This window comes from Mesoplodon densirostris, chromosome X, assembly GCF_025265405.1.
Source record: "Mesoplodon densirostris isolate mMesDen1 chromosome X, mMesDen1 primary haplotype, whole genome shotgun sequence".
In the NCBI taxonomy this organism is placed as follows: domain Eukaryota; kingdom Metazoa; phylum Chordata; class Mammalia; order Artiodactyla; family Ziphiidae; genus Mesoplodon; species Mesoplodon densirostris.
Window position 1 is genome coordinate 103,690,174 of NC_082681.1, and position 18,082 is coordinate 103,708,255.

An 18,082-nucleotide genomic window follows, 5' to 3' on the forward strand; every position below is an offset into this window, starting at 1 on the left:
ACGAATTGCCAAACAGGATGAGGTAAGGCACAAGCCTGGAGCAACCCCCGCACCCCACTGCCCGCCCCTCTCCTCCTCCTCCCGCGCGCAAAAGCGCGCATAGCTCCGCGAAGTGCACCACGCAGCCCCCCAAGGCTTCGGCTGAGGGGCTGACGTCATCCTTCTGCATTGAGCTTCAAGGACCGGTAGCAGCACCAGTTAGATGGGGAGCAGAGTTGAGGCGCTATTGCTGTCACCAAGCGGCTGGGGTCCTTCCCCAGGGCTCTGCGGATTGGGTTTACGCAATGACAGAAAGATAAGTGTAAGGGTGCAAGGGCGTGGGAAAAGGGTCCTAAGACCCATCTCCTGGGTCGCCGAGAAAGCGCAAACATGCCCCTGGGTTATGTAAGACCCTCTCCCCTCTGTGCGTCTCCGCGCGGCAACGGCGCCCGCCCCCCATCACTGCGTTTGGAGGCCTTTGGTCGCCCTTGCCCAGCCAGGCAGCTCAGGGCTCCCAGCGCCAGCCACTCGCAGCCCCGCGGGGTCGGGAATAACCGGGAATCTGGGATCAAACCCTGAGCTCTCGCGCCTGCTCCCAGCCGGCCACAGGTTAGCTCCAAGAGACACCGCGAACGGGCTGCTAAGGGAGGGTGGGGAGGGGTGTCCAGAGTGGAAAACAGACGAATAACCCGCAACTTTCCCCAGAGGCTGACCCTAACCCGCGAGTTTAAAAAATAAGTCAATGCGTTAAAATATTTTGGAAAGGTCGGCAACCTGCAGTCACCGCCACCACGCAGCCCCTTACACCCTGCACCGGGCGGGGTCCAGGGTCTGAGCAGCCCCAAGCCTGCACCCCGCCATCCTGCAGCCCCAGCCCTGCGCCTGTCTCCTGAAGGAGAGGACCGAGATTTGATATTTGCTTTGGGTTTTTTCCTCCCCCTTCCCTTCCCGTAGCATCACTACACTGACCGATGGACGGCGGCCCAGCCACCGGTCAGGCGTGGCCACTCACCCAGAAGACGAAGGAGTAGATGATGAGGAGGGTTTTGAGACAGGTTATCACAGGTTTGGTCTCCATTCTCCTCGATGCCATACTACAGAGCTCCAGCGGCGGCGGCGGCGGCGGCGGCGGCAGCGGCGTGCGGCGGGCTGGCGCGCGGGAGGGGGAAGGAGGCGGGGCGGGGCCGGGCGGGGCGGAGGCGCGTGCCGCAAGAGGCCCCGTGAGCGCGCAGACGAGACGTTGCGTGTGCGTGAGCGCGCACTCGGCAGAGCCCCCACTGAAGGAACAGGCCGGCAGAGACTGCGCATGCGTAGAAGGCCGCCCGCCTCCGCGAGCCCGCGCAGGCTCAGACCCCGAGCCGAGGAGCAGGGCAGGGCAGCCAGGAGGGAATAGGAGATCCTGGATGGAGGCCGGGTGGAAGGTCAGGGCCTTTTTGTGGCCGCCGTGGCACGTGAGTTTCTGCTTTGTACACAATGGGGCTTTACATTTGCAGGGTTGTCTGCACCTGGTTTATTGCTGTCCCCGGAAAGCAATCAGGTTTCTGCATTTGGACGCCCCACCAGGCCTTCTCAGATGGAAGTGGCCCAGTAGTCATGTCCTTGGAACAAGCAGGCCTTGTCTGTGCCAGTAACAGACTGTGACAGGTGGCCGGAGATACAGCTGGAGGGATGGTCAGGAACCCGGGAACTCAGACAGACACCCCCAATCCTTGCCAACGCGGGAGCTCCATGTTTTAGATTTCCTCACATTTTGAAATGATAAAACCGAATGACAAGAAGTTTCTGTATGAAGGTACCATTGTTCCTGCACATAAAATGTATAACAGATAACAGAAAAAAAATGTTTAAAGTCCCTGAGACTTATTTTTCCCACCCTAACAAGTACAGACCACCTCACACTAAAAGAGAACTGTTTCAAGGTCAAAAAATACAGTTCAAAAACAATTCAGAAGTTGCTCAAAAAGCTAAACATAAAGTTACCATATGACCCAGCGATTCCACTCTTAGGTATAGACCCAAAAGCAATGACAACTTGTCCACACAAAAGCCTGTCCATGAATGTTCATAGCACCATTTACCATAGCCAGAAAGCAGAAACAACCCCAATGACCATCAATTATGAATGGATGAACATAATATAGTACATCCATACAATGGAAAATTATTTGGCCCCAAAAAGGAATGAAGTACTGGTACATGCTTTAACATGTATGAACCTTCAAAATATGCTAAGTGAAAGAAGCAGACACAAAAGACCGCATGTTGAACGGTCCATTTATAGGCAACGTCCAGCATAGACAGATCCATAGAGACAGAAATAGATAAGTGGTTGCAGGGGGCGGCAGGAATGAGGAGTGACTGTTAGTGAGTAGGGGGTTTCTTTGGGGAGTGACAAACGTGTTCTAGAATTAGACTGTGGTGACGGTTGCACAATTTTGTGAATATACTAAAAACCACTGAATTGGACACTTTAAAAGGGTGAATTTTATGGCATGTGAATTATATCCCAATAAAAAAGTAATGTACGCTCCACCCAGATTTCCTGTGGATGGTTTGTAGAGGAACACACAGTACAGATTCTGTGGGAGATTTCACTTGATTCCTGAGAGAGTCTGCAGTCAAAACAGCAACACTATCACAGGCTAACTCAGTTGTGGATGATGTTAAGGATACCTTTTGTGAAAGAGTGAAAAACAGTCAATAAAGCTTGAGGAAAGCCTGCCAAGGTCAGTTGCAGGAGTAATTATTACCGCCAATGGGTTGTACGTGGTCCCAGGTCAGTGAGGTCATTGTATAAACAGGACACAAATATGAGGAAGAGGAGAACTTGCTTAAGGTAATGATCAACCATAACAAAAAGTATGTGGGCATAGAGAGGAGTAAAGAAGAATATGGGTGCAGGTGAAAAGAAGATTAGGGAACAGATTGGCAAGGTTTCTCTTATAAAGGAAGACCTTGCACAATGATTCTCTACTCTGGTTGCTCATTTGCATCACCTGGAGAACTTAAAACAACAACAACAAGAACAAAGCTATGACTGCCTGTGCCCAACCCCAGGTAGCTTGAGTCTTTTGGTCCGGAGTGAGGGCTCAGCAGTTTTTAAAGTTCTTCAGGTGGTCCTAATAGGAATCAAGAGTGGAGGGATGCTGTCCATATTGCAGTGAGCTCAAACCCAACTTCGGAAAGGAGCTTTCTCCTTCTTTTTTTTTTCCTCCTTCATTTTTACAGTCCCCGGGCAGCAGCAAAAAAAGGATACTGAAGATTTCAAACCCAGTGAGTACTCTTAGCCAAAAAAAAGTTCTTGCCCATGCATAATTACTCTGTAAAGGGGTCAGAAATCTCCATTTTCAACCCAGCAGGGACACAGCTGAGCATCATAGATAATTTCATGAGTTAATATATGATATTCACAGACGGCGCCATCAGCTCAACTAACTCACCATTTCATAGTTTGGAGCTTTTTGGGGTCCAGATTCTTGAAAACTTGGACTGTTCTAGCAAAAATAAGTTATTTAAATGTAAAGATAAATATGACTAGTCAGCAATGTAATTAATGGGCAAATTACCATAGTTCATAGCTGGATCCTTGCTATTCAAATTGTGGTCTGTGATATAATAGGGTGACAAACCATGCCAGTTTTCCCAGGACTGAGGGGTTTCCTTTAACTCGGGATTTTTATTGCTAAAACCAAAACCAGTCAGCCACCCTATCAGTGAACTAGCAGCAGTGATATCAGCTGGGAGGGTTTATTGAAAATGCAGACCCTCAGGCCTCACCGCAAGCCCATGTTAACAAGATCCCCAGGGGATTCAGAAGCACAGTAATATCTGTCAGTTTGTCATGGATTGAATTGTATCCTCCAAAATGAGATGTTGAAGTCCTAACCCCATTGCCTCAGAATGTGACCTTATTTGGAAATAGTGTTGTTGCAGGTGTAATTATTTAAGTTAAGAGGAGGTCATCCTGGAACAGGGTAAGCCCTTGATCCAATATAACTGGTATCCTTGAAAGAAGAAGAGACCCAGGAAGAGGGCCATGTGAAGACACAGAGACAAACAGGGTAAATGCCGTGTGACTGATTGAAATGATGCAGCTGCAAGCCAAAAGCGTCAAGGATTGACTGTCACCACTAGAAGTTAGGAAGAGGCAAGCAAGAATTCTACTTAGTCTCAGAGGAAGCATGGCCCTACTGACAATTTGATTTCAGGCTTCTGGGCTTCAGAACTGTGAGAAAATAAAATTTTTAAGTTATTTTAAGCCACCCATTTGGGGATATTTTGTTACAGCAGCCACAGGAAACTAATACATGTCTAAGATTCACTGATCTCTAGTTCCTCAAAATATGACCAAGGCTACCATATCACCTAGCACTGTTAGGTGTGACAAAGTTGAAAGCAGGTGTTCTAACAAAAACATGTATATGAGTGTTCACAGTAGCACTAATCACAACAGCTGAAGGGTGGAAACAACTTAAACAAATGTCTATCAACTAAGGAATGGGTAAACAAACTATGGTAAGTCCATACAATGGAATATTATTCAGTCATAAAAAGGAATGAAGTACTAACACATGCTACCATATGGATGAATCTTTTTTTTCTTTTTTTTAAATTTATTTTTGGCTGCGTTGGGTCTTTGTTGCTGCGCCTGGGCTTTCTTCAGTTGCAGTGAGTGGGGGCTACTCTTTGTTGCGGTGCACAGGCTTCTCATTGCGGTGGCTCCTCTTGTTGCAGAGCATGGGCTCTAGGTGCCCGGGCTTCGGGAGTTGTGGCTCTCAGGCTCTGGAGCGCAGGCTCAGTAGTTGTGGCACACAGGCTTAGTTGCTCCACGGCATGTGGGGTCTTCCCAGAACAGGGCTCAGACCCGTGTCCCCCGCATTGGCAGGCGGATTCTTAACCACTGCGCCACTGGGGAAGCCATATGGATGAATCTTGGAAACTTTATACTGAGTGAAAGAAGCCATACAAATACCACATATTGTATTATTCCTTTTTGTGAACTATCCAGAACAGGCAAATCCATAGAGACAGAAAGCAGATTAATGGTCGCCTGGGGCTGGGGGAGGAGGGAATGGGAAGTGACTGCTTAATAGGTTCAGTGTTTCCTGTTGAGGTGATGAAAAAGTTCTGCAGCTAGAGAGTAGTGATGGTTGTACAACATTGTGAATGCACTTAATGCCTCTGAATTGTACACTTTTAAATGGTTAAAATAGTAAATTTTATGTTATGTATATTTTATCACATACACAAATAACATACAACCACAGCAAGTCCAAAGGCCCTGTGGCCTGAAGGAATGATATATTTGAGGAGCTGACAAAAGATCAGCAAAGCTCAGTAAGCAGGAGCAAAGATAGTGTACAGGAGGCTAGAGAGAGGTCAGCCCATCCAGGTCCTGTTAGATGATGATAAGAATTTTAATATTTTGCTCAAAAACGAGGAGCTTTTGATTTTTATTTGTCTTAAATGGAGCAAGTACTTGGAGGAGAACCAGACTGCCACCAAAGCACCTACGTGGTCCCTGCTCCTACTGTCACCCCCTCAATCTGTTGTTCCCACAGCAACCAGAGTGATCTTGTTCAAACGCAAACCATATCATGTCACCCTCTCACTTAAACCCCTCCAGTGGCTTCCCATCATTGCCCAAAGAATCAGATTTCGACTCTTTTCCCTGACTTAGAAAGCATACATGAGCTGACTCCAACTTCCTCTCCCATGACTCCCCCTGTACCCCTGTGCTTCAGCTGCTCTGGCCTTCTTTCAGCTCTTCAACCAGACTTCATTTTGCCTGAAAGCCTTCCTATTAGCTGGTCCTATCTTTAGAATGCTTTGCCCCTTAAACTCTGAATGGCTGGTCCCTCACTTCCTATCATTTAGATCTCAGTATAGATGTCACCTCCTTGGAAAGGCCATTTCAGATGAAAATAGCCACCCAGTCGAAAATAGCCACCTAGTCACTATATATTCTAATTCTCTGCATCACACTTATCTAACATTTTCTTATTTGTGTGCTTGTTTTGTTGTCCTCCTCTCCACACAGGCAGGTAGTTTTGTCTGTCTTGTTCACTGTTGTATCCCCAGTACCTAGATACAATAGCAACTCAAAAAATGTTGAACAGATGGATGGTACATAGTAGTCATTCAATAGATGATTGCTGCCTGATTGAAGAAGGATGTGGTGTTTGAAATATGTATAAGATAATGGTGGTCTTTGAGCAATGGAGAAGGAGATCATTATGGGCTACGGAACAGCATGAACAAAGGCAGAAAGCTAACTCAGATGAGCACCTGCACCTCAGGTGAGGTGCACTAGAAGACCCCGAGTAGGAAAGGATGCAGAAATGTAGGTTGGAGGAGGGCCTTACTCAGGCCAAGTTTGACTCTCTTGTTTAGTAGGGGAGTGATGTGATCTGACCCATGTTTTTACCAAAGTAATTTGGGAAGCAGTATGCAGGATTAGAGGTTGCAGAAGAGAGAGACTAGAAACAGGAAAAGAGTTAGGAGGTAACTGCAATAACCTAATTGGGAGATGATGAGGGCTGGGCCTTGGGAAGTGGAAGTGGGTCTGGAGGAGGGGCCGAGGCAGTGCATCTCAACTCTGGCTGCATTAAAATCTACTGGGGAGCATTTAGACTTGTGGATGCCTGGGCTCCATCCCCCAGAGATTCCGGTTAACTCGGTCTCTGGTGGGGCCCCAGCAATCAGTATTTTTAAAAGCTCCCTATATGCTCTAGCTGGGATTGAAATCCCTGGGACAGATAAAAGAAATTGTTCAGAAATACAATAGACAGCCTTCAGGACTAAGTGGATTTGGGTAATGAAGGAAAAGGAGGAATTGAATATGACTTACTTCTAGTCTGAGTAAACTTGGAGGACAGCTTTTAAAATGCATAATCTCAGTATATGGTACATCTAAACAAGGGACTAGTTTACGGTTATTAGCGGGTATGTATATGAAGAACTTTTTTTAGTCACAGAAGGACATTTTTGTTATAACATTAAGGAAAAATAAAACAATAGAAAATTTTATATGCCCTATGACCTGAACTATGTAAGAACATATAGAAAAGAAATTGGAAGAAAATGTGTATAAAATGTTCACACTGGTAGCTCAGGGGTGGGGGTGGGGTTATAGGTGATTTTATTTCCCATTTTTTATATATACTCTATTTTCCTAAATGATCATATATAACATTATAATAAAAGAGGCTATTTTATAAAGGAAGCCCTCTACACAAAAGATTAAAATATTAAAGTTTTTAGGGCTGAAGGGGGGGAAACCTTGAACTGTTTTGAGAATTTGCTTAAGTGAACTTTGAGCATAGGTCCATTCATCTAAATTTCTGTATTTATTAATATATCTGTGTGTTTCCAGGGATCCCTACCTGAACACTGCAAGTGACTTTTACCCTGGGATTCAGAAATGTCTACAGGACTGAGACTGGACCTGCTAAAGGTATGTTTGCAAAAGCCACTCAGGATAGCACTCAACCAAAGAGACAAGAGAACTAAGGTTTGCAGATTTGGTCTAAGGAGCCTTGGTATAAGTCTCAGAGAATTAGGGTTGTTCTGAGGACAGCTCGATATATATTATACATGGAATGAATGATGCAGGCCCTCATGTTTCCTCATTAGGGATTTATCCCTGAGCCTTGGGGGAAAGCAGATGTTTAAAAAAAAAGCTAGATTAGAAAAAAACAATTTCATAGAGATATTGGGAGCATAAAGTTTTACAGCCAGTATAGCTTGCTTAACAAAAAATTTCCGGGACAAAGGGTACTGTTCTCATTTCAACAGAATGACAGCTGAATGTCTCAGAACATGGAGTGGAAACATAAGCATCTCAGACAACTTCCCCAAACAGCACAAATTAAAAAGAAGGAAAAGGCCAGTGCCACTTTGTAACAGGACTCCACTTGTGAGACTATAGTGGCAGGTCTAAGTGACAGCTAGGAAGACCAGACTCTTAAATACAAGTGCTACCTCCCTCCCCACTGGGGACTTTCTGAACATGTTGGGAGGAATTCGAGAGGGATTGAAGTTCTTCAATTTTGGTGTTTTTTTTTTTTTTTTTGACCCGGCATTTCCTCCTCTATGACTTTTCCTTACGAAAATAAATAAACGTACAACACGTATCTATAAGATTACTAATTGCAAAATTCATTATTGGAATAGTGAAAGATGGAAACAACATAAGTATTCATTAGAAGTGTTTTGACATTTAGTCATTCATTCTACAAAATTTTTGAACACCTGGTATTTGCCAGGTGCTTGTCTAAGCATTGGAGATACAGCTGTGACCAAACCAAACCAGGTCCCTATCCTCAGGGAGCTTGCACTCTTCTGGGGAAGACAAACAATAAAATCAATTTGAGCGTATCCATACTATAGAATGCTATCATGTAGGTATATGTGATATGTTATATGTTAGGTATATTTATATGTTATGTATATGTTAGGTATATTTATACTGAATTAAAACAAAAGGTCTATCAACATATAGATATATACACACACATATATATATAAAATATATAATTTTTACTTATAAAAACAAGTTACAGAAGAGAATTATTCTTCTGTGACTATAATAATAAAATGTATTAGATCATTCATAGGAAAACATCAGGATGAAAGATATATGACAAGCTTTGAATGATGGCATTTCACCTCTGAAAATGTTCATTTGATTTTTTTTACAAGCAGTATTACATTTATAATAAAAATAAGTTATTAAAAAGAAACACTATAGAGGCTAAACCCTAGAAATGCTTTTTGAAAAATTGTTATTGGGATTTTATATTTATCCTTTGGCTGTTGAACATAGGGAAATTCAGGTAAAACTTTTGTATATATGAGGGTACAAAAATTACAATTATGACTTCAGAATAATTCCTTTTGACCTCAACCAAATGGGAATGCAATGTGAAGAAAATAATTCTTGAGGTAAACTATGTCATTAAAGCTCCACACGGATAGAACAGTGTTGTTCCCGTCATGATGACACACATCTACTTCTGGAGGGACAGAGCAGAGCTATTTAGAGCTGTTCTGTTTTACATATCATTTTTACTGCTGAGCTCAAGGACACATCCCTTTTTAAATGCCTTTCTTAACAATTAAATATCATTGTCCGTTGGGTTCAGAAACTGTCCCATGGATGGCTTTGCTTTCTACATTTATGTTGTATTTCCAGAGAAATAATCTAAGTATCCAGCAACAGGGGATTAGTTAAATAAATGATGTTATTGTGCAGTCACTTTTCATTTGACTCTCAGCTCTACTTTCGATGCTCTTCTCTGTATCCCAGGTGGTTAGAAACCAGTAAACTACATTTTCCATATTCCCTTTCAGCTTGCATCGCATGAGGTTTGCTACTGGGAGGCACTGGCGGGGAGACTATAAGGTGGAAAAGAGAGCAGCCTTTTTGTCTGTCTCTGGGGGTCTTTCCAATAGCAATAGAGGCAGCAACAATTACTACAGGCAACTATTTGTTCCCAAAACATCTGTGGCAGTTTTAACAGATTAGTAAGGCTATGGACTCCTGGGTTTCTGCTCAGTGGTAATAGAGGCAGCAGTAGTACCTCTCACAGATCAGCATCGAGTGTCACAGGTGCAATGGCCCACATATGGGCTCCAGCCCCAGGAGTGGTGGCAGCTTTCAGGTTTCTAGGTAAGACACACTGTGATCAATTGTTTGCAGAACTGGCCAGAATTCTTTCTCTCCCTGTTTCCACACCCTTTTGCAATGTGACTTTGCAGTTTTTCACATAAAAAGTGGAATCTATTTCTCTACTCTTGGAATCTGGGCTGGCCTTGTTCCTTACTTGGAACAATAGAAGGTAGAGAAAATGGCACTGTGATAGTCCCAAGCCTAGGTCCCAGGAGGACTCTCGGGCTTCTGCTCATTCTCTTGGAGCCACGTGACTGCCATGGAATAAGCCCACACTGGCCTGCTAGAGAGTGAGAAACCATGTGGGTCTGAGTCTAGCCAGTCCTCTTGTCCCAGCTGAGGTCCCCAAACATGTAAAGGAGCCCAGCCAAGATCAGCAAAGCCAACCCACAACCAACTGTAGATGCATGAGGGCCCTCAACTGAGACCAGAGAAATACCTAGATGAATCCAGCCTAAATTGTTAACCACAGAATTTTTTCTTAAGTAAATTCTGGTTTTACACGAGTCAGTTTGAAGTGGTTTGTTACATAGTGATAGCTAACTAATATATACCCTTCTCTCTTTTTTTTTAGCATGTTTTATAACTTTGTAGCAAGTTACTAGCATTAAGTCTGTTCCTGCATTAAACGTGTAGAGTGGTTTCTGTTTGCCTGCTGGATACTGACTGTTACAAATGCTATGTCCATAGAATGGAATTCTATCAGATTAACGTTCAAGTAGAATACTTTGACATAGGAAAATTCCCATAGTATGTTTTTAAGTGAAAAAATGAAATTATAAAAAGCACATATAGTATGATGCCAATTTGGAGATATATATACACACACATATAAATAGTGATAATGATTACCTCATGATCTGATATCTAATCACTTTTTGATATTTTTCCTTTACTCTTTACATCTTCTGCATTTACTAAATGCTTTGTGAAAGCATGTATTTCCTTTATCATTGGAAAAAATTTTATTTATTTTATTTTAATTTATTTCATTGAAGTATAGTTGATTTACAATGTTGTGTTAATTTCTGCTGTACAGCAGAGTGATTCAGTTAAATATATATATATATATATATATACACACATTCTTTTTCACATTCTTTTCCATTATGGTTTATCACAGGATATTGAATATAGTTCCCTGTGCTGTACAGTAGGCCCTTGTTGTTTATCCACTCTGTGTATAATAGTTTGCATCTGCTAACCCCAAACTCCCAGTCCATCCCTCCTCCACCCCGCCTCCCCCTTGGCAACCACAAGTCTGTTCTCTATGTCTTTGAGTCTGTTTCTGTTTTGTAGATAAGTTCATTTGTGTCATGTTTTAGATTCCACATATAAGTGATGTCATATGGTATTTGTCCTTCTCTTTCTGACTTACTTCACTTAGTATAATAATCTCTAGGTCACTCCATGTTGCTGCAAGTGGCATTATTTCATTCTTTTTTATGGCTGAGTAGTAGTCCATTGTATATATGTACCACATCTTTATCCATTCATCTGTCAATGTATATTTAGGTTGTTTCCATGTCTTGACTATTGTGAATAGTGCTGCTATGAACATAAGGGTGCATATATCTCTCTGAATTATAGTTTTGTCTGGATATATGCCTAGGAGTGGGATTGCTAGATCATATGGCAACTCTACTTTTAGTTTTCTGAGGAACCTCCATACTGTTTTCCATAGTGGCTGCACCAATTTACATTCCCACCAACAGTGTAGGAGGGTTCTCTTTTCTCCACACCCTCTCCAGCATTTGTTATTTGTAGATTTTTTTTTAATGATGGCCATTCTGACTGGTGTGAGGTGATATCTCATTGTAGTTTTGATTTGCATTTCTCTAATAATTAGCAATGTTGAGCATCTTTTCATGTGGCTGTTGGTCATCTGTATGTCTTCTTTGGAAACATGTCTATATAGGTCTTCTGCCCAGAAAAAATTTTATTTTAAATTGTTAATTTTTCAGGATATCTAGATTGATATTTGGTTTGGGGGAGCCATGATACTTTCTGTAACTCCCTCTTTAGCAATGTATACAAAATGAGTGGGTTTTGTCTTTTGTGTTTTTTTCTTAAAAATAGGTGACAGGGGAACAGTGTCTTACATCTGCTAACAGTGTCCCAAGCTAGGTTGCAGTCACCCTTGTTGCCCTGTAATCCATAATCACACAGTAGCATATGAAATGGGACATAAACCATATTTTTCTTTCTACTTTCTAAATCCTTCAAGTCACCTGACAACAAAGCTGCTGAAATATCTTCCTGACATGTATCCCCTACATGTGTCCAGCTCTAGATAATTCACTCAGCAGGTGTATAAATCTTTGATTACTCATAATCTTCTATTAAAAGGATGTTATGCTTTTATACTGACTTCACTACCTGTGTAAATGCTGTATTTATCCTGTGACATAAAAGATATAATTGATGGAAACGTGACTCAGAAGAATTCAGCCAAAAGGTAACAGTTCCAGATATACAGGTTCTGTGCAGTTTTTTTTAATTAGTTAATTAATTTGTTTATTTTGGGCTGTGTTGGGTCTTCCTTGCTGTGTACGGGCTTTCTCTAGTTGCGGCGAGCAGGGGCTGCACATTGCGGTGCGCTGGCTTCTCATTGCAGTGGCTTCTCTTGTTGTGGAGCACGGGCTCTAGGGCACTCGGGCTCAGTAGTTGTGGCACATGGGTTTAGTTGCTCTGCGGCATGTGGGATCTTCCCGGACCAGGGCTGGAACCCGTGTCCCCCTGCATTGGCAGGTGAGTTCTTAACCACTGCACCACCAGGGAAGTCCATTTTTTAACCATTTTAGTCATTTATATTGTAATGTTTATTGACCCTATTTTTCAAACCCAAAGATTGATTAGTGTTCACTGACTTCAGTAGGAATATTCTCTACATAATGGTGACTAATGTATTTTAGTTAGATTCATTTATTAGAGAAGTATCTTTGTACTTTAATAGAACAATACATAAAAATGAGTATGTTGAAATTCCTTCTATTTACAGTGAAATGTACTTTAGATATTCAACCATGCAGATGTTAAATAACCCAGACCAGAGCCCCATCTTATTTAAATGTATAAGTGGCTAAATTTAAGGTGAAGCCTGGGCCAGCATGGCTGAAGCAGAGTGGAACATTGAGCTGATTATCAGTGAGTTAACCTCTAAATTCAGTCCATATGCATGACCCTGATCCTAAACTTCCTTTTGTTAGAACTATCCCCGTCAGTGAGCTGATGGCTGCCAATAATTGGGTTATATCATGATCATAATTAGAAACATTTATTGATTGACTGTTGGCATCAGGATTTGAACCCAAACAGTCACATGTAGGCGCCTGCGCTCTTGACAATGGGTTTTGAAGGCAGACTGACTGGGTTTCCTCCTGGCCTCTGCCACTTACCAGTCTTCACATCTGTAACATGGGGATATCAATAGTTACTACCTTATTGTCTTCACATGAAGCAATATATATGAAGTGCTTGGAATAGTTATGGCGTAGTGGGTGTTCAATAAATATTAGTCGTTAATGTAATAGCACTGTGCCAACTCCAAATTACAAAAGCTTAGATCTAAAAGGAACCTCAAAGATGATTAAGTTCACTGTTTTTCAACTGCAGGTCACAACTTGTTAGTGAACTGTGAAATCAATTTAAGGGCTCACTCCCAGCCCTTAATAAACCAAATAAGAGTATAATCAAATAGAAATTATCAAAGTGTTGTTTCATGAACCATTTGTTTTGGAGAGATAGCAGACGTGGTTGATGCTCTGCTCACATCACCTCAGGTCTCTTTTGCTGGTTCTGCCCATCCCTCAGTGTCTTTGTACTTCTTTCCTAAAGAATCTTCCCTGTAGTTTTTCAGGAAACCTCCCTTCAGCTACTGGAGACATGGTAGCCCAATGTATTTGTATTATTTATCTATTGTCACATAATAAATTTTTCAAAAACCTAGTGACTTAAAATGACAACATTTATTATCTTACACAATTTCTGAGGGTCAGGAATCCAGAAGTAACTTAGCTGGGTGGGTCTAGCTTAGAGAGTATCATGAGATTTCAGTAAAGCTAATAGCTGGGGCTGCAGTCATCTCAAGGTTTGACTGGGGCTGGAGGATCTGCCTTCAGACTCACTCCTGTGGTTGTTGGCAGGCCTCAGTTCCTTGCTGGCTGTTGGCTGGAGGCCTCAGGTCCTTGTTATGAGAGTCCATGTCATGGACCTCTTTATAGGACTGCTCATAAAATGAGACCTTGCTTCCCACAGAGGCAGTGAAGAAAGAGAGAATCCAAAATGGAAGCCACAGTCTTTCATATCTTAATCTCAGAAGTGACATACCATTACTTCTGCTGTATTTCATTGGTTAGAGTGACCAACCATGGAACAGCGTAGGCAGGAAGGTGTGAATACTACAAGGCCAGGATCATTGGAGGCCACCTTTGGGGACTGGCTACCACAGGTACCATGAACTTAAATGCCTGGGAGGTTACATCCTGCTGGGGTGGCCTGTAACCAGTGATTGACTAGGGATGAAATATGAAAGCCCAGCTAGCTTGTCCCAAAGCGAGTCAGTCTCTGGTGTATTTTATGCTCCAGAGCTTCCCATGGGATCAGGCTGAGGCTGAGACTTCACCTGAAATTTGATCCTTGGTTGATTTCTGCACCTTTCCTGCTCTGCCACCTCTATTCCCATACCACTTTCTCCCGAAAACATCCTTGATAAATCATTTGCAATCAAATCCTTACATCAAGGTCTGCTTCTGGGAAACCCAACCTAGGGCAAGGTGGTGTGTGTGTGTGTGTACTGGGTCAATATAAAACATTTCTTACCGTAAGTCATGGTTAAAAATGTTGAATTTTTTTAAAAAATAGTTTGATCAATATCCATTCCTTCATTTTACAACTTAGTAAACTGCAGCCCAGGCAGGTAAAGTGATTAACGCAATATTACCCAACCCTTAGTGGTTAGATGAGTCCTTGGTTTTATTTTGACTTCCGGTGCTTAGCCTCTGCTTATAAAATCACTTCCATTGGATTGAACTTCAACTCTGCCACTTGATAATTGTGTGACTAAAGTCAATTCAGTCCTTCTGGGCTTTAGTCCCCCTGATCTGTAACATGAGGATAACTGCTCTGAGTAGAAGGAAAAGGTTGGATCAAAATGAAATTAAATTCAGGCTTCACCACTCACTGGGTTTCCCCGCCCCACCCCCGGTTTTTTTTATTGTGATAAAATACACATAACAGAAAATGTACCACCTTAACCATTTAAGTACAATTCAGTGGTATTAGGCACATCCATATTGTTGTGCAACTATCACCACCATCCATCTACAGAACTCTTCATCTTGCAAAACTAAAACTCTATACCCATTAAACAATAACTCCCCATTCCCCCTCGCCCTAGCCCCTAGGAACCACCATTCTACTTCCCGTCTCTATGGTTTACCGCTCACTGGCTTTTTGTCCTTAAGCAAACAATGCGTTTTCATTCCCCTCATCTTGGATGAAAAGAGACTAATACTTTCTAGTGTACAGTTGGTTTTTATAACCAACGGCAGCTGGAATTATTATCATGTACATGGAAGTGCTTTGTAAACTGTAAAGCACCATAAATATGTGAGTCTTTGTGGTTATTGTTATAACACTACACATTAATAGGACCCCAAATTCTGCTTATTCATATAGGGTTATATATCAAAGCATTATAAATTTTTGATCAACCTCATGTCATTATTTTAAAACAAACTATGTTAATAGTATCACCAAGCTTGTTTTCCTCTGAAAAAAAATCAATTTTTCTTTATGGGAAAATTATCTGAAAAATCTTTTTCTAAATGAGTGATTTTGTATTTTAAGTAATTTTTAGTTATGTGGAAAAGCATACGAAAGATAAATTGTAAACATGTGAGGTGTTTTAGTTCTCTGTATCTCTGGTAATATTTCTGACAGTATGGGAGAATTTGATAATGTTTAGCTTCCAGGGACACTTCTTTGAGTAAAGAAGTGGAGTGATTTTACAGTGTGTATTAACATGAGCTTATATCTCCATTTGGAGCTACCACAACTCTGTCCTGATGGATCAAATATTTCAAAATTTTAAGGAGAAACAGTTAAATGGATCATATAAACAGAAATTTTAGCAGAAACCAGAAGAAAAGATGTTTTAAAATGTAATAACTTGAGGCCTATATTTAGAAAAGAACCTATTTGCACTTGGGTTTGCCTGTCTGCAAATGAGAAGAATGGATTTGCCTACATAGGGAAAAACTAAAGCCTGATTTCGGCTGAGGGTCTGTAAAACTAGTTTTTGGTTTTGGGGGTTTTTTTTGTTTGTTTGTTTTTTAGTTAAAAAAACAACTGAGTTCATTGAAAACTACGGCCTTCTCTGTAAAGAAACAAGCACCCGTGTACACTTCTGGTGGAAAATAGTAAATATATCTCTTATGAAAGGCAATTTGGCAGTATTCATCAAAATTACACATGCAGTTTGGACCCGGGAATTCTTCTGGACATGTACATGTGTGCATGTACATGTCACTTATTCTGTCAAGTGTTTCTTTTGTAGCTGAATAGATTATATAGATAATACAGTGTCTCTAAGCAGACCTAAGGAGACTTGGAAAACTTTTACAGGCATCAAAATGAACATTTATCTACCAAAAGTGTGCACACACATATATAAGAAAATTTATATGCAAGGTTATTCATTGTAGTTTTTTTTAAAACTTTGATAATAGATAAAAATTTGGAAGCCACCCAATGTCCATCAATTTAGGATTGGTTTAAGAAATTATGATACAGGCCTTCCCTGGTGGCGCAGTGGTTGAGAGTCCGCCTGCCGATGCAGGGAACACGGGTTCTTGCCCCGGTCCGGGAAGATCCCACATGCCGCGGAGCGGCTGGGCCCGTGAGCCATGGCCGCTGAGCCTGCGCGTCCGGAGCCTGTGCTCCGCAACGGGAGAGGCCACAACAGTGAGAGGGCTGCGTACCACACACACACACAAAAATTATGATACATCCACACAACAAAATGCTCTGCAATTATGAAAAGATTGAGGCTGCTTTTTCTGTGCTGATGTGCTACAAACTCTAAAATATTAAGTAAACATATCAAGATGTAATACAGTGCATATGCTAACTTTTATGTAAAAAGGGAGGAAATATTAATATTTATGTTCAAACACTGGTAGGATAAGCAAACAAAATACCCACTTTCTCAAAAGTAGAGATAAAATAATAAAATGCACATGTTCAGTCCTTCCCTCTGCATAAGAAAATGTATAATAATTGAAAAAAATTGTTCTCAGTATTTGAACTTGTCTCTGAGAGGGTCAGGCATCAGTCTCCCAAACCCAGAGGTAGGTGTGAAGCTGAGTGGGCCCCTTGAAACCATTTATATGTCTTCAAAAGAGATGATGTGCTGAAGGTTGAAAAACATTACTTTTGCAAGTCTTCGGGCACATGAATGTATTTGTAACGTACTGGTTTTTCTCCTCCTTTGGGGACTCAGACAAAACTGAGGCAGAAAGAGTTTCATTTTTATATCCTCTTATACAGTTTTACTCTTCACTAGCGGAATACAGAATTGAGCTTATCAGTAGCAACTCATAAAATTATTCTGCACATCTCACCACTTAGGTTATCTGTTATCTTGTTAAGTAAACCACAATTGAACAGTTATTCTTGTCCTAATATTCCCTGCCTCACCTAGCACAGGGTCTTATTTAACAGATGCTCAGTAAATATTTGCTGAATTGAGCCACCTGCTTTATTTTACATTGATAAAATCATCCAGATGCAGATAAAATGTTAAAATGACTTACATTTCAGTTGTGAAATTAAAATCCAGAACTATGGCTTTCCTTTTGAAATAAGAAATGCTTATCTCAGAAAACCCTTAGTTTATCATTTTGGAAAATATGGTCTTATACTTTGATTTCCAATCCCTAGATAATTGAGGCAAAACGATTTTCAGTGCTTCTGGAATTTAAACCAGTGGTAGAGACATGTATTAAATGTACTGATTTGTTTTTTCAGGATATATTTAGTCCTCTTGTATATTGTTGCTTTATTTTTTCTCCTGGTCCAAGTTGGTGGTCAAGATTAATTTACAAGGTTTCTAAAGTAACTAAATTATTGCCAGCTCTTGGACAACTACAATTGCCTTTTCAATTTCAAACCTTAGAAACAGAGCTCTACCAAAGCACACCTTCTCATTAATTCAATGTACTTCAAATTTGGTGCATTCCATGGACAAAATCATATAATTGGTGATAATTATACTATTGAATGCATAAAATCTAAATTCCAGACTGGGAGAAAGGTTATAGACTAGAAAAAAATATTTGCAAATTATATATCTGATAAAAGTCTTATATACAGAATATATAAAGAAGTCTTATAGCTCAATAGCCAGGCAAATAATAAACTTAAAAA

At 41.2% G+C, this 18,082-nt stretch overlaps 1 protein-coding gene and 1 long non-coding RNA gene across 2 annotated transcripts in view; one reads left to right on the plus strand and one right to left on the minus strand.

Moving 5' to 3' along the window:
• TSPAN7 (tetraspanin 7) overlaps window positions 1-1,259 on the minus strand; it is a 146,849-nt gene extending 145,590 nt beyond the window's left edge. The window contains exon 1 of the mRNA XM_060086903.1: window positions 992-1,259. Coding sequence (XP_059942886.1) covers window positions 992-1,072 — 81 coding nt within the window. The 5' untranslated portion in view covers window positions 1,073-1,259. The remainder of the gene's footprint in view (window positions 1-991) is intronic.
• Window positions 1,260-1,365: 106 nt separating this feature from the next.
• Window positions 1,366-18,082, plus strand: part of LOC132481593 (uncharacterized) — a 170,105-nt gene continuing 153,388 nt past the window's right edge. Inside the window, exons 1-2 of the long non-coding RNA XR_009530834.1 lie at window positions 1,366-1,430; window positions 7,355-7,435. This is a non-coding gene — a long non-coding RNA (uncharacterized LOC132481593). The remainder of the gene's footprint in view (window positions 1,431-7,354; window positions 7,436-18,082) is intronic.